The sequence below is a fragment of the Amblyomma maculatum genome, chromosome 4 (genome assembly GCF_055883805.1).
Source record: "Amblyomma maculatum isolate TAMU_Amacu chromosome 4, ASM5588380v1, whole genome shotgun sequence".
NCBI lineage: Eukaryota > Metazoa > Arthropoda > Arachnida > Ixodida > Ixodidae > Amblyomma > Amblyomma maculatum.
In genome coordinates this window covers 53,708,124-53,730,506 of record NC_139347.1, presented here as the reverse complement: position 1 = coordinate 53,730,506, position 22,383 = coordinate 53,708,124, and the positions used below count along the sequence as shown (strand labels likewise).

Here is a 22,383-nt window from a genome sequence, read left to right as displayed (position 1 = left end):
ATATATATATATATATATATATATATATATATATATATATATATATATATATTTACCCTGTGTTAGCAAGCTCCCATTTCATAAAGAAAACTAAAACAAAAAAACATTACAGTTCTCTTTTTAATGCTTCCCCAAAATCGCGATCAAGTAACCTTGTTTTCTGTGCCTTTCACCGCCATTTTCTTTCTTTTTTTTTCTTGATTGACAAATCGAGAGCTAAGTTCTAAAGCAACAGAATGAGGGGAAATGCAGCCCCGGCTTCGGTGTTCTTGAATTTTTCTTTTAAGCGCAGCTAGAAAGAGAAAAGTTTTCATCGCCTTGTAAAGTTCTGACAAAAATGACAAGACGAAAACGGAGAGAGTGGTATAAGACGAGATGCAGGCAGTGCAAAGCCGGCTTTTCACGGTGTTCTTGACAAGATACGACCAGTAGCTGTTTTGATGATAGCGTATCAAATAACAAATTGTTGTCCAGACTCCTAAGAGTTATTATAATAACAGCTTCTCCTAGGGTGTAAATGTTAACGAGCCGAACGCCTTCAAGCAAAAACTACAAGCAGATGCATCTTTTCGAAGAACAATGAGATAATGCAAGGCGGCTACATGCTCGAACGAAAGGAACACAAAGAAGCTCAAGACATTCGCAACCGTAGGAGTCTTACAGGTTTGAAGAATAAAAAATATTACTGCGGAAAGCAAAATGAGCGAGGGATCGATTATTTCTACTTGGAACACAGGAGCAGCTTCTTCCTGTCGACGTTCGTACTACGGACAAAGTGTGTCACAAACTTCGCACTGAAGCTCATTCCAAACTATGCTGTCCAGTGACGGACTTGCGTAAAATAAGATTACCGACGACGACGACCATCAGATATTAACAACTCGATCGGTGAAAAATAATTGTCAACGATATCTGCTTACTTTTAACAATATCTACTTTTAATTTTGTTTACTTTTTACTTGTTTACCTTTAACACTGTTTACTTTTAGCACTAGTTAACAATATCTGTTTACTTTTCGCTACTGCGTGAACCGACATGATACAATCATAACAATAACCAGCTTACAACGACGAAGCACAAAATTTGCACTGTTTACCCGAAGCCAGGAGTCAAAATCTAGAAGTCGGTAACATTAGCATCGTATGCATGGATAGTGTGCGTACGCGACTAAAATACCCGCAAATTTAAGCATTTTCCTTCCAGTCAAAAAAAAAATCTGAAATAAAATGAACTTCATGGCATTTAATTAAAGCACCACTTTTTCAAATTTACAGTAACAGCCAGGATAGCAACTTTTCCATTTTTTTTTAGAAATAATTTTGAAACAAAGTCCAGTACTAGAACTTCAGTAAACACGATGAGCGCACGACTCTCAAAGATATGCCAGCTCCCTGACAACGACCCTATTTTTACTCTCGCAGCAAACTTTCCTCCAGAGGGCGGTGGGTGACGCGCGGTATTGCGAGCGTCACGTGTACGCTGTTTACGCGGCGTAGTTTACGTCAGGGTGCGTCAAATACCCAACCTCAAATACCCATTCTCAAAAAGGAACCTTCTGGAGACCGACGCCGACGTGTAAGTTCAGTTCGGGACCTGCACACCAGTGGTGAGAAAGAGGAAGAAAACGCACACCCTCACCTGGTGCCGTCGTAGGGACCCCGTCCTGACGAGCAAGGGCGAGCCGTCCGACGTCGTCGCGGGGCTGCTGTGTGACCGCTCGTGATGGGTGTCCCTGACCGCCCTCTCGGGCGCTGCGCTGCTCAGTTGCGGTGACGGCGGAACGGGAGACGGCGCGGGAGTCCTCGCACCACCACCTGAATCACCCGCCGCCTTCAACCACGACACGGGCTGGGCTTTGCCAGCAGTCTCCTCCGACGCGTTGTTTGCCATCAGGGAAGCCGTGTCAGAGCCCGTCAGCGGGTAGTTGGCGCTGATCTTTCGCCGCGGCGCGGAGGCCTCAGGCACAGCCTCGAGAGACACCGAGGAACTCTTCAGCTGAGTGTCGTCCAGCGAGAGGCTGTTGGACAGGTGAGCGGGTCTGGATCGCGCCGCTGACGAAGTCGCTGCTGCGTTCGTGCTCGACTTGGCACAAGTCGTCGTCGATGTTGTCGTTGCTGCGCCGGTGGTCGTCGTCATCGAAGGGGTCGTCTGGGGATTATCGGCCGGCAGCAGGAAGCTGAGTTCCTCGCAGAAGGCGGTCTTCTGCTTCTCGCCAGTCTTTCGCATCTCTTGTTCAAGCATTTCGCCGTAGGGCCCGCGCAGCCGCTTCTTTGAGTATCGCCGCTGCGGACTGCAGGTGCGCTCGGTGTCCGACGTGGCGCGCTCCGAGTCCGAGAGAGGCGGCGGTGGAGGCGGCTGCGGGGCAGCTCGGCTCAGTGCGGCGGGTCCCGAGTGCTGGCGCTTGTGCAGGGCCCCCGAGCAGGAGAGTTGCGGCTCGCTGCGGCAGCACGCTCCCAGGAGCAGCTCGGTGGCGGCGCCCGTATTGTCGGCACTTGGGTCGGACAGGTGCTTCTTCTTGCTCTTCTCCTGCCGCGGCTGCTCAGGCTGCTCAGGCCGCGAGGAGAGGCTTTGCACCACGTCGCCGAAAGTCTCCTCGCCCAGCGCCTCGCTGGGGCAGAAGTGGCTGTCGGCAAGCGACAAGTCGCTGGGCTGCTTTTCGGGCCGGCCGCCCAGCGCCTTCAGGCCGTTGCTGTCGACCGAGCCGAAGGCCAGCTCCTGCTCGGCCGTCTTTCGCTGCGGCGGGTAGGTGAGCGAGCGGCCGGCCTCCTTCTTGGGGCCCTCGACGGGCGCCAGCCCTTTGCGCCGTTTCCGCTTCTCGGGGGGCTGTGGCGGACCACGGCTGCCGTCATCATCCAGGGGCGCGAAACGACATCCGCGCTGTACGCGCCGCTTGTCGGCGGGAGGCGACGCTTCGCGCTGGTACGGGGTCTCATCCACGATGGACTCGACGGCCGAGTCCAGGGACAGGCTGGACATGGCCACGTCGTCCAGCGTCCTGTCCCCCCGGCCCGCTACGCGGCCCAGGGGCCTGGAAGCGGGGGCCTTGCGCGGCAGCGTCAGCGTCTCGCGGGGCGTCGCGGGCACTGACGGCAGGTCGGACGTCGAGAAGGAAGCGCTGCGGCACACAGGGGCGGGCCTTCGGTTCCACACGTCCGAGGGCCTGCCCGGTGCACCGACGGGGCTCTTGAGCTTCTCGGTCAGCTCCCGCAGCCTGGACCCCTGGAGGGCCGCCGGCTCAGGCTGGCCACCCTCCTCAGCCAGTGTGGCGCGCTTCTTGCGGTAGCGCGAGAAGTCGATCGAGGCGAGGATGGTCTTGATCTGTTCGATCTCTAGCGCGTCGTCATGGCGGACTCGGCGGGCCAGCGTCAGGTAGGCCGGCAGCTGTGGCTTGGCGCGCACGCGTGGCGAGCTGGGCTGCGAGCGGGCGCAGCGCAGGTTGAGCCGGGACGCCGCCTCACCGGCGTCCGGCAGCATCACGGGCTCTCCCTCCGCATGGCCGGGCGCCTCCTCCAGCTGGCTGCAGATCTCCTCCAGGGACTGCAGGATCGCGTCCAGGGGGCCCCGCGCCGAGTCACCTTGCGCCGCGCCCAAGATAGGCGCGCTATTCTCGTCGCGGGGCTCATCCGAAATAGCGCTAGCCTCGGGCCCCTGCGCTGCCGCCGCTGAGCACAGGGCCTCCCAGGCCAGCCGGATGTCGGCACAGCTCGAGCCCTCGGCTACGAGACCGCCGCTCGGGGCGCCCCGCAGCGGCGTGATGGCCGGTGCCGACGCCTTCTTGCGCGGCACGTGCGGCACGGACAGAAGCCGGCCGCCGTCGCCGCTGCACAGGCATTCTCCGGCCGGCTGCGAACAGCAATGGCAGGGTCCCGCGCGCACGCCCTCGGCGCCGGGTTCCGAGTCGGCGCGCGTCAGCCCGAGCCTGCGAGGAGCCGCAGCAGACGCCGCTGTCAACCACTGTCCGAAAAACGCGCAACGCAGACACGTACAGTGGCAACGAGTGCACGACAACAGTCTCTCTTACTCCGGATAGCAATAATAGCACTACTGAGACAGTAACCCGGAGAAAGCATGCAATAAAAACAAACTACACACTATGACCAAAAAGTTATAGCTACCATCCAGCAAATGTCGCGAGGTTCTCCTCATCAAAATCCCGCGAGAGTTTAATCACTCGCTCAATGCCCATAACGTAAGGCAGCCTTGAGAACGCAACAAACACGAAAACAAGTAAAGGGGGGGGGGGGGGGGCGGGGGGAGGCATACTGTTTTCTCACGAGATTCCCTCCACTGATTTCTGCGTGTCTCGAAGAAGGCTTGTTAGACGCTGAGAAAACGAACAAGTACCCACCTGCGGGCCAGGCGCGCCCTGTGGGCCAAATGGGGCGAAGCCTCCCTGGCCGCGAGGGCCTCGAGTTCGCGGGCCCGCTCGCGCACCGACACGCGCCGCTCCGTCATGGGCGCCGCCGGCAGCCTCGTCGCACCGTCCGTCGCAGCGAGTCAGCATCCTCCCCCGCCACGCTGCGGCTGGCACCACGCGGGGCTGCGGACACACGTCTCGTCACACAAACACACACATACGCCCTCCTCGACACGACGACGACAGCGCCGCACTCGTGACGCCTCGTCGCTTCCCCAGTGGGGTATACGCAATCGGCGCCAGCGGAAGGTGTTACTCCTACGAGGCTATGCCAAAGTCTGCTGCTGCTACACGTTGCAAAATGCTCGCAAGAAGAACAAATAAACGAGCGAGCTTTTCGCGAAATGACTCGCTCTGCGTTCGCGGACGCTCCGATTTTAGTGCAGCAGGAAGGCAGCTGCGGAGCCGCGACCCATTTAACGGTGCACTGCTGGAGCTTCACGCACCGCGCCACACTATCGTGATTGACGGGGGTTGGAACGTAATTGCGCACGAAAATACAACCACAGGTGCGCCAGAACTATCATGCCGCAATTAACGGATTGCAACAAGAGTATCAGTGTGTTTTCGCAGCCCCAACTGCCCATGAGCCGTTACGAATTCGTCAGCTGTCTGAAGCACCGCCACGTACAAATGTACCACCAGAGAGAGCTGATGTGTGTGCAATTCGTTTTTTTATTTGCTTTTGCCGTTGTTTCTTTAGGAGGTCATAACAACATGACCACCCGTTCAAATAGGTTGCCACCACGGGCATGATCAGTTACCTCAGAGAGCCGAAAAGGCAGCAAATTGTGCTGGCCAACAAGGAAAAAATTTAAATGCCTTCCGTAACGCTTGGAAACCGCGAACATGGCATCTAGCCTCCTAGTTGGTGCTCATTTCCTTTTTGTCAGAACAAGAGCTGCGGTCAACAGCCTGCGACTGCTATCTATACGTCGCAGTGAAAAGCGGTACCAGTCTTCAAGCCTGAGCGAAATGTGTTAATAGTACAATGTGTTAAAACGAAATAGTCACTGCGGTTCACTTCCTAACTTAGTAACAGTGAGTGAGTGAGTGAGTGAGTGAGTGAGTGAGTGAGTGAGTGAGTGAGTGAGTGAGTGAGCGAGCGAGTGAGTGAGTGAGTGAGTGAGTGAGTGAGTGAGTGAGTGAGTGAGTGAGTGAGTGAGTGAGTGAGTGAGTGAGTGAGTTTGACCGACCGACCAAGGCGCGCAAGTGAAAAACGAGGCATCATATGAAGGCTTTGACGCGATGTTGATTTTGCATTTCAACTCTTTCGAAACACAGCCGCCATCGCCGGCATCAAATTCGCTAACTTGAGCTCGGCAACTGACATCTATGCGTGATCGACCCGCAGGCTTTGTAAATTTCATTCAAGCGAGGGTTTCGTGAACGGCGATGAAAGTAACAATGCACGCAGATGTTGCAGTCTATAAAAAGAAGAAAGTGACAGAATATTTAGCGTGGTTACGCCAAATGCGAATTAAGTACGCTAAAACTTCTGCTTTGAATTCCGTTTGGGTTCGAGACTCGGTTTTCAAAGTGAAGCATGCTTCAAACAAATATCTGTTAAATCGATGAGCGGGGACCAGTGGTAGATCACTATAACGTTTTAGGGCCCTTAACTAACGTACCTTACTAGGACGATGCGAAAGCGCTGTGTTCTGGATCTATTGAGGACGGAGGAACCTTATGAAGGCGACGACATGCAATGGACCGCGCGAGAGACTTGCAGTTATACACTAAGGACTTTCGGGTGCGGCGGCAGCCATCTCTCCACCCAAGACATTATGTTACAGCTCTCGGAAGAGATTGTACACACCAGGAACGCTAAAAGCACCAGGGTCATCTTGGCCTTGGATCTCATCAAGGCTTTTGACAATGTTCGCCATTCGGCCATTATGAACGCTCTCTCTCTCGAATATTTCTGTAGGAGGAAGGATGCACCCCTACGTAACAGCCTTTCCGCGCAACTGAATGGCAGAACTAACATTCGGTTCACACTCTTTACCAACCTTACAACTAGGTAGCAGAATTACACCTCAGGGCTCAGTCCTCTCTCCATTTCTTTTCAATATTACGCTCATTCCTATGGCAAAAGCCCTGACAGTTATCCCCCACCTCTCCCACTCATTCTACGCGTAAGACATTACTCTTTGAACATCAACGGGTAATGTCGGCCAAATGGAGGAAACCCTCCAACCAACAAGTTCCCGAGGTCGATAAGGTGCGTACACTGGGCATCATTATTCAGAACAACGGCAAGAATACTACCGCTATTACTAGGCTCACAAACACAGTCCACCACACCATGACACTGATTAGACGAATTCGAACCGTCACCTGGGAATGCGGGAGCACGACCTCCGCCGCCTTACACAAGCGTTTGTGGTGAGTGGAGTGGTGTACTCCCTTCCATACTTGTTTCTTTCCAAGGTGGAGGAAGTAAAAGTAAGTTCACCAATCAGACAAGCCTATAAAAGGGCCCTCAATCTCCCCAGACACACGTCGAATGCCCGTCTGCTCCTTATGGGGGTTCACAATACCCTAAATGAGCTTAGCGAAGCCACTCGCACAGCACAAGTTGAACGCCTATCACCCACCACAACAGGGAGGCGCATTCTCTCTTTCTTAGGTCTCAACCCTATAAACTCCCTCAGACCCATGCACTCCACCCCGGGAGCAATTTAATCTCTTTTAACAATCCATCCACTCCCGAAAAACGTCCACCCGGTCCACCACGTAGCTCGGCGAGAAGCCAGACCCGCGGCGCTGCACGAGCAATACACGCAGAATATGCTACTCATCAAGCCTATGCCTTGAGCGTGGTTTCCAACACACTTCACCCCACAGTTTCTGGTTCGATTAAAGCTGTATCCTCGTTAGAGGCAGAAGAAGCTGCAATTGCTTTGGCAATCTCCTCAACCACTGCCACACTAATCTTTACTGATTCAAAAACAGCAATCCGCACTTTCGCACGAGGCAAGATTGACACGCTTGCTTTCAAAATTCTCAATTCTATTCAATCCCTAACCAGATCAGTTGAACTCCTATGGGTACCTGCTCATGCGGGCAACCCTGGGATTGAAGCATGCCCACAACACAGCTCGAGCGCAGGTCAACCGAGCAGGGCCAGCTACAGACCCAGGCAGCGCACGCGAACGCCTGGTTACCTATAACCAAATTATTCTCCACTACAGGGAGCAAAGACTCCAGAATTTTCCCCCATGCATACCAATCACTATCTAAACTCGAGCAGGTGACCTGGGGCCAGCTCCAGGCCCGTACCTTTCTGTCTCCAGCACACCTTGCCCATATCCAGCCCGGCCTTTTCTCCCCTGCATGCACCTTCTGCGGGGCACCCAAAGCAGACTTTCACCATATCCTCTACATTTGCTCTGAGCTCCAGCCATCCCGCAATTGGCAACTAACAGACATAGAGCGATGGGAGATCGCTGTGTCCAGCTCGGACCCAGCTGCACAAAAGGAGCTGGTGGGCTGGGGTTTAAGAGTCGCTGAGAGCCGCAAGCTTCCGGCCACCCTACGCGATATCGAGCCTACCCATCAATATAAACAATAATAAGGCTCAAGAATCAATAAACGTTTTCAGCACCACCACCATTATGGCGTAGTGGTTTAATGCACTGGTCAGCGAAGCTCATCTGTCCACGACGCCGCGCGTAGAAACCCATTAACGGCCATAACTGTTTAAATTTAGTTTGCTTCCGTCTAAAATACTGCCTGCCGTGTACCACCTACCAAAGGTCAAAGACCAAACAAACATCGGGAAATTGGGGAATGTGGGTCAAGTTTTGGCACACTAAATGTTCGGCGGGAGCACAGTGCACTGCAGCTGCGCACCTTTGAAAACGCTTAACTCGTTACTGCGTCAACGTGAGAGCGTCAACGCAAGCAGCACTCGTGGGACTTGGGTGAATTCGTTTTGTGCACGAGCCTCTGACGGCTTGAGCGGTGGAGATCCCAGAAATCTGCAAGGGGGCATCAAGCTGGATTCATGTTTGTTACAAGACAGTCATTACATGGCCAGACAAGGCGTTTGCCTTTGCAACACCGACACCGCTCAGTGCAAATGACACAATTATCGCCTTCCACCTTAAAGACAAAGCTCAGTCAACTTTAACGATATCAAAACTGCTCGCATGTTTTAGGAGGGGCAGCACAGACAGTTAAGACAGGGGCGTAAAGGCAAAGCAATAAAATACGAACACACACAGCAGCTCAGATGTAATCTAGACAAACAAGACTGACCAGAAGCTTATCCTTTCCTTATCACGTTCAGAAATGCGCGCAGTGTGACTGAGTGGGGAGATGTGTGTGCGCCACCGTCTCTCCTCGTGCAAAAGCTGTTCGGCAGCGCCTACGAGTGTGTTCCTTTACTCGACGGTTGACGTGCTTTCCGCTCTATTCAAGAGCAGCCTTTCCGAGCCGGCACCGACCACTGCCCCCGTCACCCCTTTTACTTTTTTTTTTTTTTTGCGGGCAACCACATCTACTGTTTCGCCGACGTGGCATACATCATCATCGGTCACATCACCATCAGGAATAGGTGACAGCGCGCGCTGCACGCACAGGTACAACGAGCATCCGCAAGAAGAAACAACGCCGATGCGGGCGAAGCACCCGACCCGACACCAGTGTAACGCGCACGCACTGCTCATTATGTCACAATGTCTGCAGTATGCTCGCATTGTTGTAGTATACGGCAACGCGTCAAAAGAGACTGGAGGCCGTTCGTGACAGCTAAATAAATAAATAATGGAGAACACAACGCTGTCAAATATAAGTCTCTCGGGCTAGGTCGTGTGCCGTATTGTGGGTACTCCTAGACGCCTCAGAGAGCTGACTACGTTTAAGAAGCACGTGAAGTATAGCTTTTAGTGAGGACGCAGTTGGGAGCATCCCCTCTCCCCACCTCGGCACTGCAGACCTAGCGTGATGATAGCTAAAAAGGCAAATCGCGGTGCAATACAAGCAACGTGTTCAATCGTCGGCCAATTACGCGACAGTTTTCTGCGTCATTTTTGTCGTCATCCTGTTAGAGTCAGGTCGTTAACGAACTCCCACATTACCTTCGAGTTGAGCGACCTGCTTGCCGCCCCAAGCTCTATGGCCCTAGCTTCGTCCCGCCTACATGGGACAACGCTCCCGGCATTTAAAGTTTCTCTCTCTCTCTCTCTCTCTCTCTCTCTCTCTCTCTCTCTCTCTCTCTCTCTCTCTCTCTCTCTCTCTCTCTCTCTCTCTCTCTCTCTCTCTCTCTCTCTCTCTCTCTCTCTCTCTCTCTCTCTCTCCATTTCCTTTATCCTCTCGTGCATGAGAGCCGACTAAATGTGTACTTACGTGTTTGGCGACGCAACAGTGAATAGGGGAACACGTGCTGCGAAGAATTGCGAGCGCTCAGAAGAGGCGCGAAGGAATGCATTACTCGGTCCGGAAGCGCGAGGACAAACGCACACCAGGAAGATTAAACGAACAAGAAAAGGTTCGAAACTAGGAGGAGTGAGCCAGGCAAAATGTTTCGGCCTTCACTTGACAGTTAAATGGCTTTCGACAGCCACGCTCGAATCGAAGTCTCGCCGAGCTACGTAGGTCACCATGCAGTCTGGCACGAACACGGTCAGAGCGTGGCCGTCAGGTAAGGAGGGTAAAAATTACGGAAGAAAAAAAAAAAAAAAAAAGTGCGAGCCGTCGATCTATCCAAGAATAGAAAATTCGACCCCTCCACGCCCGCAAGGACGACCGACTACGCGTATGCGTTTTTTTTTTTTCAATTATTTTCTTTTCGTTTAATGATGGCCATGATTCAAATTGAAAATTGGTTTTTGAGGAAATGGCAGGTACAGTAACTGCCTCACTTCGCAGCGGGCACTCGAGAGAAAAGTGCCGTAGTGGAGGACTCCGAAATATTCCAATCACCTGGAGACCTTTAACATTGGCACAACCCTGCACACGGACGTATTTGCGTTTCGCTGGGTTCGAACCCGGGTGCCCCGGTTCAGTTGACGAACGTCCTATAACCGCACTGAGTAACCGCGGCAAGCAATAAGCACAGCGAGAGGTGTGCACATAAACTGAAGAACGACCTTTTCTGATTTATTTAACAACCCTGTTTTTTTTTTTTTCATAACTTCCTTTATATCTTAGGGTAATAAACAACGCTATTAAAAACACTGGAAGGAATGAAAGGCACGGCACTGGTCTCACGCTCAGTGAACACCTAAACCACGCCATGAGCCAGTGTATGAAGGTGTTGTGTTGAAAGAAGGTAAACTTAGAGAGAGAGAGAGAGAGAGAGAGAGAGAGAGAGAGAGAGAGAGAGAGAGAGAGAGAGAGAGAGAGAGACGGGGTAGTGGCAATTATTGATGGGAAGGCTATTATGCGGAAATGTCATCTGGCGATCTTGAAGCACGCATGAAACCACCGGACTTCGTACTAAGAACTGCGACGATAATGGCTGCTGGTTATTTCTACGTGTTGTGAAACTACGAACAAAAATGCGCCCATAACCATGAGGATAGATTATGTGAACCGTAGCATCTCTTAAGAGAGAGGCCACCAGTTGCTTTCCTGCAACTTTTCCTTCTCTACTTCGTCAGTGTTAGAGTAGTCCTAGGTGGCTCTCATAAACGTCACAACTAGTGTAGCGACTGCTAACCACCATATTTCACGGTAATTTTCGAAGCAAGTTCCGCTAGGAATTAAGCAACTGACATGGTCAAAAAAATTGTGATGCTTACCTCTACAAGGAGTCAGACATAGGCCGAAATTGCTCCTTCGTTTTGCTTTCTTTGGGTATATAGCTTATCTTTCGATCTTCGGGAAGGGGGGGGGGGGGGGGGTAAGGGGGGTATAAATGTGTTTAATGTGAAACGTAATTGAAGGGCAGAGTCGCACGATAAACGGAAACCCAATACAGATTCGCTCATTTCTTTTCTGTGACTAATACCAAGCGAGTGCTGTATAGAAAACCGCAACTTTTTGAGTTTCGGCAAACAGATCTTTCGCATGGGAGATTCCAGGATGCAGACTGCGACTGCGGTTCCTCGCAGTATTCTCAAGTGTGCTCGCTACGGGAGCCTCTTGGAGGAGTGGAAGAGGGGGGAACTCAACTTCGTCCTCTGTGCACGGATGGTTGGCTGTATTTTTTTGTCCGATGACTTAGGCGCTTTGTTCCTCGCACAGGTGTACAAAAATTACAGGGTTTTCAGACCAACACTGCGTGCAACGAACCAGATCAACTAACTTCGAAAGGTCGCACGCTTTCCGTGATACAGTTCTTTATACCTAATTTTTATTTCAAATTTTATTTCTAAAACAGAAAAAAAAAAAAGCGAAATAGCCTTACTACGAGCAGTGGGCGTTCTGTCTCTTTCAGTGACGTGCCCAGAAATTCTGGGTAAGAGCACAATTTCAACGGGAAGTTCTTTTGTAACTCAAATTTTTTTCGCATATGGGAAGGTTGCGCCACAACAATCAATATCCTGTTTCTCTATATCCGTCTTAACTACTCGGTGCGAGAAGGACAAGCTTTAGATGAAAAATTATGTTACGCATCGAAAAAAATCGACCCTTAATTCTCACTGATGCGTTAATAACTGTATCTCATAATATTTCATAGAAGTCAAACAGTTAAATGTGAAGTCCAAGAAAGCTGGACTTGAGAAAAAACTCTGAACTAACCATTCCCCTCCCTTCATTATTCTTATCTTGCAGTGTTCCGAAGCTCCCTTGTTCCACGTAGCAGGGGAAAAGCGTACACACCTACGTGTCTACGCTCTACAAGCTCGACGTGAAAGCAACAAAGCATTTGTTTCCTACACGTCAGGCGTCTAAAGCTGCCACCACGTATAACAAGCTGCTGTGCTTCAACAACGCTTGCAGCAAGACGTACAAGGCGATGACAAGGCACAGGTAAGTTCACCGCAAGTCGCTGTGACCGTCACGAAGTTCATTGTTCTGCAGGGCGCTAGCTGACGAAGACAACGCCAAGTGGGCAGGGGACAGCACTCTTCTCTCCCCACATTGTACCTGTCTCTCTGGACGCGGTTAAGAACAATGAATGAATACCTTTGCACTCATGCAAAAACGAAAAGGTAAATGTAAGTACGCTCAGTAGTAAATCTGCGGACAAGATGAAATAAGGATGACGCTAATTAAAACAACCAATTTAGGTAGTTAACGTGCAACAATTGAATTCCTAGAAAACGAAATCCTCAAATCTACTAAAATATGCTATTTCAGACTAGTCCCGCCGCAGTGGCTCAGTGGTTAGAGTGCTCGAATGCTGAACCCAAGGATGAGGGTTCGAATCCTGGCCGCAGTGGCCATTTTTCGATGGAGGCGAAAAGCAAGATGCCCGTGTCAGTGCGCGTTAAAACACACCAGGTAATAGAAACGTTCGGCGTGCGTCTCTTATAGGCTGAGTCACTTTGGGGAGTTAACCCTAGAAACGAAAGCAACTATTTTAGACTAAAAATACATAAAACGTAAAGATCAATATGAGAACATCAGATCATAGTCACCAAGTAGGACGCAACGAGAATGTCCAACACCAAAAAATTCAGCAAACACTTGGATCGCTTACGTGTATGAAAAGCGGACGTCACGAAAACACAGATCATGATATGAGTTGAGCCCGGACTTGCGACTCAGATTACAACGCGAATCCGAGTCTGGGCTAATTCACGATTCTATTCACTATTTGAATGTGAGTCCAAACTCACTGAAAACTCAGTGATCATGATCAGAATGTGAACTGCGTGGAGTGAGTCTGAGTGAATCGACTTATAGCGATTCCGCCGAACTATGCGCTTATCTCTCTCTATCTCTCTCACGCGTGCGTGCGTATGTGTGTATGTGTGAGAAAGAGAGAGAGAGAGAGCGCCATATTTATTGTTTTAGCGGCTGTTTTATGCCAAGCATCGGTGGTTAGCTCCAGCACGAGTAGCTGGCCCGCAGGCGGCCACGTAAGCTTCTTCTGTGCTAAGGTGGCCGCGTGACTTGACGACGCCATGTTTTGTAGTTACCTGCGACGATTCCCCTATCTCCTGAGAATCTGATCATACAAATATTACTACGAAAGTGCACAGCATACAAATCTCGTCCGCTGCTCTTCCGCTGACTTCAAATTATGTTCGCCCTGCGTCAGCGACCAGTACCCTATATGCTAAAACACGTAATTTTATTTACGTTCGCATTCTTTAAAACCCACTCCGGCCTCCTTGGTGGTCATCGGTCACCTGTTCTTCGCAGAGCATGTCCCGCTAAATTTAATTCCTTCCGCGTGAATTCAGCTACACGAGATCACCGAACTCGAGTTTCTTCTCCTTTCACACTCCTATCTTTCCCTTCTGTCAATGCTCCCGTAATCGTTTTCCTCTGCACAACTCGCGGCGTTGTTTTCTCTTAAAGATCTAACCTCCAAGAGCAATTCTGTAGCGGGAGATTCCATAACTGGCATAGTATGAGACATGGATCCGGCTAAATGTGACACGCACGACAGCGAAAGGCCACTCTCGACCCGCTGTTCGGAATTATCTACGAAGAACTGGAGGACTGCTTCTAAAAGGGCGCCATTCCCGCCCGTACCCTTCCTCCTTTTTGCAGACCCTCTTTGTTTCTTACATCAACGATGTCGACAGACCAGGCCGCGGAGAAGGTCCATAAAAAAAATAAGCTGTGGTTTAGCTTGTGGTTAAACCTGAAGTTACGCGAGAGCAATCTGCATGACTACGCTTAGGTTCGGCTTGAATGTAAAGACATGGCTTTTGCACATACTACTTTACCCTATGGTTTCAGCTTTATTTGTGCCATATGGGAATCACTTTACGCATAAGCACCCCTTGCCTGTCATCGCTGACCATTCTCATTCGGGTGTAGAAGAGTTCTAGTGGTATGACATCGTCTCTACTTCGAACTCCAGAGCACACCGCCGTCACAATGTTCGAACGAACGTTCTGAGGCTAGCAACTCGCTGTTGTCGTTCGCCTTACTACCGAGAGTATCTATCTTTTTCTTCCTTCTCTTCTTTTCTCTTCTTTTTTTTCTTCCTTCTTTCCTCCTTCTGTGCTTTTTTTTCTTCATTTTTTTTCTTTCTTTACTCTTCGGACAGGCACGGTGAAATGGCGAGACTGTGGCCAATGTAGCTGTCGATACAAAAGTACGTATCGACTCTCTCAAGCGCAATGAACCTCGGGCTTAATGCGGCCGCCGCTCTCGTTCAGCAACATCACTTTACCCAGTACAAAACGCGGAAACCTCGCAGCTCCGGGGCTCCGGACATCCGCAGGCTCCTTTGGCGGCGGTCCATTCAAAATGCCAGCACGGACTGCTGCGCTCGGTACCACCGACACCCGGCGACGCCTCCGAGACTACCCGGTCGCATGCGTCGCACGCGCTCTCGTTGTGAAACGCAGTCAGCAGCCGCCGCCTCGGCGCGCGTTCTTGCGACACACGCGCTCCCTCCTCATGCCCGGCCGACCGCGCGCGCCCATGTGCACTGTAGCAGCGAGCGCCCGAGCGGGAGACAAATTGGACCCCTTCCTTCCGCGGCGCTCAAGATGAGCTCCTTCCAGTGAGGCAGGGGAAGCAGCGCTGCGGACCATCCGCGGTCGCGGCCATTAATCATTCCCCGCATGACAATGCGTGCCGCACCAGGCCACTCGAGCGTAACTGCATAAAATAAATACGGGACAAGTTGAAGCAAAAGTGCTTGTCGTGGGAAACAAGGCGCTCCCTCCGGTTGTCGTGTCTGTTTCAAGTTAACGCGAACGACCTCCCCTTCTCTCTCTCTTTCCGAAGGACTTCCCTCCTTCGAGTATGCACGCTCTTTGCACCGTACGCGTCCCTGACGTCGCTCATCACTTACGGCAATGGTGCTGGGAGTATTCGAGCGCAGTGCTCGGCCCAATGGCTTCGTACCGAATTAAATTACAGTGCTCTAGAATATAGTGATGCACAGACGACGATTGTGTGAGCCGCTTCGTGTTTTGAGTTCGCGTCGTGCGTTGTGAAGCCGTGTGTAAGGAGTGAGAGGATGTATTTTCAAGTTTTTTAGTACGAACATAATTCGAGATAAACTTTGAAGATCTTTTTTTTTTTCTTTGTATGTGTGTGTGCCCGAACGCCTCCACAGCGTGAAATTTCTGCGCCTTTGCAACCTTTCTCGCTTGTAACCCTCCTTTTCTCTCTCTTTATGACTCCCCATGCATGGCCCACGCTTTCCACCTCCAGTCTGCGTCAAACCAGTGCTTTTAATTCCTACACTTTGTTTGCCTAGTCTTCGCGCCGCGTTTTACTTGACCGCGAATAGAGCTCAAGCCAACCGATCGTTTAACTGTGAGGAAGACGTATGCGTCGCACGCAATGTCCACGACTGTCGGGCCCGACAACGTCACTTCCTCCTAACACGGAGGTTTGCGCCAACAAAAGAATAAGAAAGTGCGCACTTATCCGGATAACAAAAACCTAAGTTCGGCTGTGTGAACCCAATACTCCATAAGTCGTTTTTTTTTTTTTTTTTTTTTAATATATATCAACGATATTTATCGTATTTTTCATATATGGTAAACACAGAATGCGAGCCGCTGCGATGATACCATGCGAAAGCGAAATCTTGACGTCAAAAGTGAGAACGATGACGTCAATAAAGTGAAACCATCGTGGAATATGTGCAGCCTAAAACCTGAGGCTGAAAGATACCGCGAAACGATGATATGCCGCGTATAGTGTGGTCTCGGCGCCGCCTCAGTTCGCCCTGCACGTTCCGAACAGCCAAAAGTGTAAAAGTGTAAATAAAGCTGCGCACAGCAAGAATTAAGATACAAAATACGGCTCCATATTTAAGCATACCTGAGCAGCCGCTAAACGTACCGAGAGCGGTCGCAGAGCAGCTCCAATCGATACCGTGACCTACATCAAAAGGCCCCTTTTTATAGGCATCCGCTGCACGACTGCCGCGAAAACGATCCCAACTAACTATATATCGCTCGCGAGACTGACACTTGCACTGGCTCCGTCCTCCTCGCGCAGCGGCGGCGCTTTTAAAGACCCGCCACTTCAATGTTCCCCGCCACGTCTTTATTAAATGGCGCGAGAAGAAGTCAGCGCAAGCCACTCCATCACCAAAGCGTCGCCGAGGTGTGTATATGAACAGAAGCGCGGGCTGTGAGCCGTCGCCGAGGCGAGCGTCGTCTTCCGAGAAGCTTCCGTGTCGTTCCGTGAACACCGGAGGTTCAACGGTACGCGCGCATGTATACATGTACATATTTGAGCGGTTATTAAACGTCGCGAGGACGTCAAGAGACACGAGCTAATTACAAGGCCCGCAGAGTCCCGCGCTTTTGTATAAACAAGGGGAAGGGAAGAGACGTTTCATCAAATCACCGCACCGCAGACGGCTTTCCCAGAACAGCGGCGCCCATAATTGCCCCGCCAGGCATGCTGTGAAGACTCTAAGGAACATTTTGAAGGTAGCACGAAAAACGAGGACCAAGAGTAGAAGGACACAACACGAGCGCTTTTTCACAACTAAACTTTTTATTGAAAAACACATTGATACTAACGTATCTTAGTATCTTAGTTAGTAAGCACCCCCACAATATGTATCATGCCCTACACTTTTCCTGTACTTGATGCTATCACGTTTGTTTTCTTGTGTTTTAGTTTCGTGAGATGGGTATTTATTCCGTGTTTTTCAATAAAAAAGTTTAGTTGTGAAAAAGAGCTCGTGTTGTGTCCTTCTGCTCTTGGTCCTCGTTTTTCGTGCTACCTTCAAAAGGAACCAGATTCAACTCGCCCAACTTTCAACCTTACTCTAAGGAACATCGTGGCTCGGAAATGCGGGCGACGATACATATCGAGGGTGCCCAAGATGCGTGGGCTATAAATAGGAGGAGTTGTCATTATCAAAGAGCCCTAAAGTTTTTGTTTTCCGGTTACCTGGTCAGGCAGGCATCGTGTCTAGGCATATCTGTAAATTTAAAGTGAGCGTTTTTAACAATTCAATCTATTTGCATCGAATTATTAGATATGTTGAACAAAATGAAAGGCTCCGCATGGACCGGCATCCGTGGAGAAATATCTGGTACGCGGTACCCAAAGACTCTCGTAAGATGGTATATATATATATATATATATATATATAAAGCACGTATAGGGAAAATATTTAACTAACAAGAAGCGCATGAAAACAGCATTGAATAGGTTAGCTTTCCAACCACTTTTGTGTGTGTGTGTGTGTGTGTGTGTGTGTGTGTGTGTGTGTGTGTGTGTGTGTGTGTGTGTGTGTGTGTGTGTGTGTGTGTGTGTGTGTGTGTGTGTGTGTGTGTGTGTGTGTGTGTGTGTGTGTGTGTGTGTGTGTGTGTGTGTGTGTGTGTGTGTGTGTGTGTGTGTGTGTGTGTGTGTGTGTGTGTGTGTGTGTGTGTGTGTGTGTGTGTGTGTGTGTGTGTGTGTGTGTGTGTGTGTGTGTGTGTGTGTGTGTGTGTGTGTGTGTGTGTGTGTGTGTGTGTGTGTGTGTGTGTGTGTGTGTGTGTGTGTGTGTGTGTGTGTGTGTGTGTGTGTGTGTGTGTGTGTGTGTGTGTGTGTGTGTGTGTGTGTGTGTGTGTGTGTGTGTGTGTGTGTGTGTGTGTGTGTGTGTGTGTGTGTGTGTGTGTGTGTGTGTGTGTGTGTGTGTGTGTGTGTGTGTGTGTGTGTGTGTGTGTGTGTGTGTGTGTGTGTGTGTGTGTGTGTGTGTGTGTGTGTGTGTGTGTGTGTGTGTGTGTGTGTGTGTGTGTGTGTGTGTGTGTGTGTGTGTGTGTGTGTGTGTGTGTGTGTGTGTGTGTGTGTGTGTGTGTGTGTGTGTGTGTGTGTGTGTGTGTGTGTGTGTGTGTGTGTGTGTGTGTGTGTGTGTGTGTGTGTGTGTGTGTGTGTGTGTGTGTGTGTGTGTGTGTGTGTGTGTGTGTGAGTGTGCTTCAATGCCAAACATATTTCATGGGTTTTGGCGCTATATAGTAACAGCTAGCAACACGTGGTTGCATGACACTTCGTTCTTCACAGCTGCGTCTCAAAAGCATCGCCACTGCACTCGTCTCAGCTATCCCCAGCATCCTCTAACTGAATTGCCGACATGCACTAAACAAATCATCAAGACAGCCGTCAACGGTGCTGGCGCTCTGGACCCAGTACATAATCGAGTGAACTAAAATTTCGAGCATCTATAAACGACTGAAAACAAACCGCCAGTGTGTCGCGAATCCCATTACAAATGAAATGCGCATAGTTCTGGTACCACGTATCACAATCATTTGTGTTACGTGTGTACGCTTTGTGTACACTTTTGTGTACGCTGCAGATAACGACGAGTTTCGATTTAGACCAGCTTATTCACATACAGAGGACATCTCTCTAGGCCACATCATTTGCCTTTGTTAGACTCTTGCCTCGCCGAACTTCAGCCTTGCTTGACTTCAGCTTTGCTGACTTTAGCCTCGTTTGACTTCAGCCGCTTTGTCAGAACTCCGTCGGGTCAGCTTTCAGCCAACCGCCTCCGACGAGACGGTTGGCTGAAAGCGGTTATAACACAGACATGACGGAATGTGTTACCGTGCGTCGTATTGGAGACTCCTTTTGTGCGAAATGCAAAGCTAAAGACCCGCTGCTGCTGTCGTCTCCTTCTTCCTTTCCAGCAGCCAGTATAAATTTATTATAAGAATTTGGAGTGCTGCGCTCGACCGCACCGTTGCAAAAAAAGAAAAAAAAATGAAAGAAAAACATCCGGTGCAGGCATCGGACCAACAGGAATACTTTCCCACATCATAGCACGGGAGAATTCTCAAATTTCTGAGGCCGAAGAAATGGCTTGATTTGGTGCGGTTCATATACAGGTTTAACGCCCCACAGCACCTCAAGCTATGAGAGACGCAGGGCTTCAGAACTTTCGACCACCTGCGGTCCTTTAACGTGCACCGGCTATGCACAGAACATGGGCTCCTTAGCAGCCGCAGCAGCCGGGGTTTGATCCTTCGTCGTTCAGCAGTCAAATGCCGTAACCACCCAGCCACCGGGTGCAGGCCGAAGAAATGAACTGAAACACTTTTCTACGTACAGCACTGAAAAACATAGTAAGTCGTGTTCAAGAGACGCCAGAAAAGTAATATCGAAAACACACTCCGGGAGGACATAAACATCTCCATATATCCTGCAAAAAAAAAAAAAGAAAAGAAAAAAAAAAACACGATGACGCCACAAGAGGCGCCCGTCTCTTTTCCTTCTTCTTCTTCTTTTTTTTTTTTTTTTTTTTTTTCGCTGCTTTGCACGTCGCCCGGAATAAAGAGACGGCGCTCGGTACGGTAAGAAATTGTAGCAGGACGGAATGCGGCGACACTACAGGTTCAACGCGCGCGTACAAGCCAATCCTTTGCTAGAACACCCACGCGGAAAGCACGTACTGGCCTCTCGTCGAGTGTGTCACATTAACGTGCAAACAGAGAGACCTCAGATGAAGAAAAAACTGGGCAATAGCTACGATAAAAGATACGAATACGAAAGCCCAGCGAATCGAGCGCGGAGGCACGTTCGTCGCACACGACGAACAGGCAGCGTCACTCGGGCACGGATTCTCAGGAAGTCGTCGCCCGATTTTGGCGGCAATCACGTCCACCGATGTAAACAAGTGAACGGTGGGTAAGCGGTGGAAGGGAAAACGAGCGAGGTTTCCCCGCAGGAGGAGGAGGATGAAGACAGGCCACGTTCGTCGACGCTAAAGCACGCTTACCAAGGGCTAACCAAAGCCTATCCAAGTGATTAAGCAAGAACCTGCCAGCAACTAGCGGTTAAGGCATTGCTGCTCTTCATGGTCACGCAAAGAACAAGACCAGAAAAAAAAAGTGGTTATGCGAAATTATAATGATACCGCTCGAATACGGCGCAGCGGTGGCGTAGCGGTAGAACATCCGCCTCGCATGCAAGAGGACCGGGGTTCAAATCCCGGTGCCACGCAATTCTCCACCGGATGAAAAAAAAAAAAAAATCCGCGTGTTGATGGAATTGCATAAACAGGTTTGGGGTGCGACCTGATGCCCGTGAACACCTCCGGCAACGCACTCCCTCACCAGAACAGGAGTTGGCCACCCTGGTGCAGTAATTGGCCGCAACCTCCTATGATAAGCTCCATATGGATTCCAAGGGAAGGAAAGCGTAGCAGGGGGCGACAGAAAGTTAGGTGGGCGGATGAGATTAAGAAGTTCGCAGGGGTCAAGTGGATGCAGCTAGCACAGAACCGGGTTAAGTGGAGAAATATGGGAGAGGCCTTCGCCCTGCAGTGGGCATAATCAGGCTGATGATGATGATGATTCTTATTATTACGCAAGCTTGCAATAAGGCATATTATAAAAACCAATGTAATACGGCGTACATTCATCGATATCGCCATTTATGCTTTTTTTTTGCGCGGGGGGGGGGGGGGGGGGGATACGCGCGGAAGTTTTACAGCGACTGCACAGCGCTCTGAGGTGCGGGTTTACCAAAACCATCGATGGCAGCCTGCATATTCTGAAAGTGAGGTAAAGCTGCTACGATGGGATAAAACCAAGTACGCCGAGGTAACCTTTCTTTAAGTGGTTTTGCTATACAAAACGCCCAGCTCAAGCCCATTAGCGACAGTAAATAACTACTATAACCTGCAGGGGAACCAAAGCTTGGTGAAAGACTATGCTGTGCACAAGCATTGGCGGGAAGAGGAGATAGGGGGATGGTGATACACAACCAGGGCAAGCCCGGACAGTTCGGAAAGGAGGCGCTTGCATTTCAGGGCACCACTAAACACGCCTGCTGCGAACACGAGACCCCAGAAGTATATTGCTGATATCTCCTCAGAGGTGGGGTTCGTAACCACTACATGGTATCACACTAGAATCAGAACGCCATCACCTGGAGCGTGCGCGAACAGAAACAGTACAATCCGGATTACAAAATGGGTGGTTAAAGCAGAACAAATAACTAGAGAACGGTTCCCATTGGGCAACGTGAGATTGATGCCAGCAGCATGGACGGCAACCTGCCTACCTCTAGTTGCATCATGTTGTACAGTTATTGCAGCAACACACACGCGCACCACAGCCACCTATGCTATATACAGCCTAATTACATCACGTGCAAAATGCTGCTGTCCCTCCTCGGAAAACAATGGGGTCATCCTATTCTTCGGCTGCTCATCATAACTCTTAATTTTGACTTACGACCCATTTATCGAATTCTTGGGATTATACTTTTTCGAAGGCCTCCAAAGGCCGTTTTTGTGCACCACTCCTTGACTCTTGGCAACGAGTACGAACCGTTGCCCTTATAACAAACAACAATGACATCCAACTTCTTTTTCAGTGCGGAATTAAGTGCAAAAATGATGAGAACGGGAGGTACATCTGGAGCCTCGAATCGGCAGGCGCTGCCCACTCGGGTTTCGCCATTCAGATGGAAGGATGAGATCAAAAAACCAGTTTCGGTTCCGGCGTTTCCACCAATCAGATGACTCTATAGGTCCGGCAGATAGCGACACCTTCGGTAACGACGCAAACTTTGAATACGGATCCTGCGCCGTTCCTAAAGCCTTCCTAAAGACACCAAGCTGCAGTGTGCTAGACTATAACCACGCCTCCCGCGAGACGCGGAGGAGGCAGGAAGGGGAACTTGGCTTGCGGATGCATGGCAGAGGCTAGACGGTCGCCTCGATCGAAGAGCGGCCGCCGCGGTGGGAACTTGGTACCGCGCCTTGGGTTCAGCAGTCGACCGAGCGCTTTAAGCACTGAGCAACTGCAGCGGTGCGCTTTGAAATGGATTGCAATGGGAAGACTACGTGCACTGCGTTTTAAAAAATAGTGTTTGTATGGAATTCCCCTGCAAGCCTGGGCCTTTGCGACAGTTGTCGGAGGCTGAGATATAGGCCGCGTCAAGCGGAGAGAACGACGGTTGATAAAAC

The 22,383-nt window shown here is 50.3% G+C and overlaps 1 protein-coding gene across 2 annotated transcripts in view; it reads right to left on the bottom strand.

The window, feature by feature from the left end:
- LOC146191051 (rho guanine nucleotide exchange factor 17) overlaps positions 1-22,383 on the bottom strand; it is a 158,843-nt gene that overhangs the window by 124,148 nt on the left and 12,312 nt on the right. For both annotated transcript variants that reach the window (XM_084601486.1, XM_084601485.1), the window contains exons 2-3: positions 4,350-4,541; positions 1,640-3,920 (exon numbers count right to left, since the gene is read on the bottom strand). In XM_084601486.1, coding sequence (XP_084457612.1) covers positions 1,640-3,920; positions 4,350-4,456 — 2,388 coding nt within the window. In that variant the 5' untranslated portion in view covers positions 4,457-4,541. The remainder of the gene's footprint in view (positions 1-1,639; positions 3,921-4,349; positions 4,542-22,383) is intronic.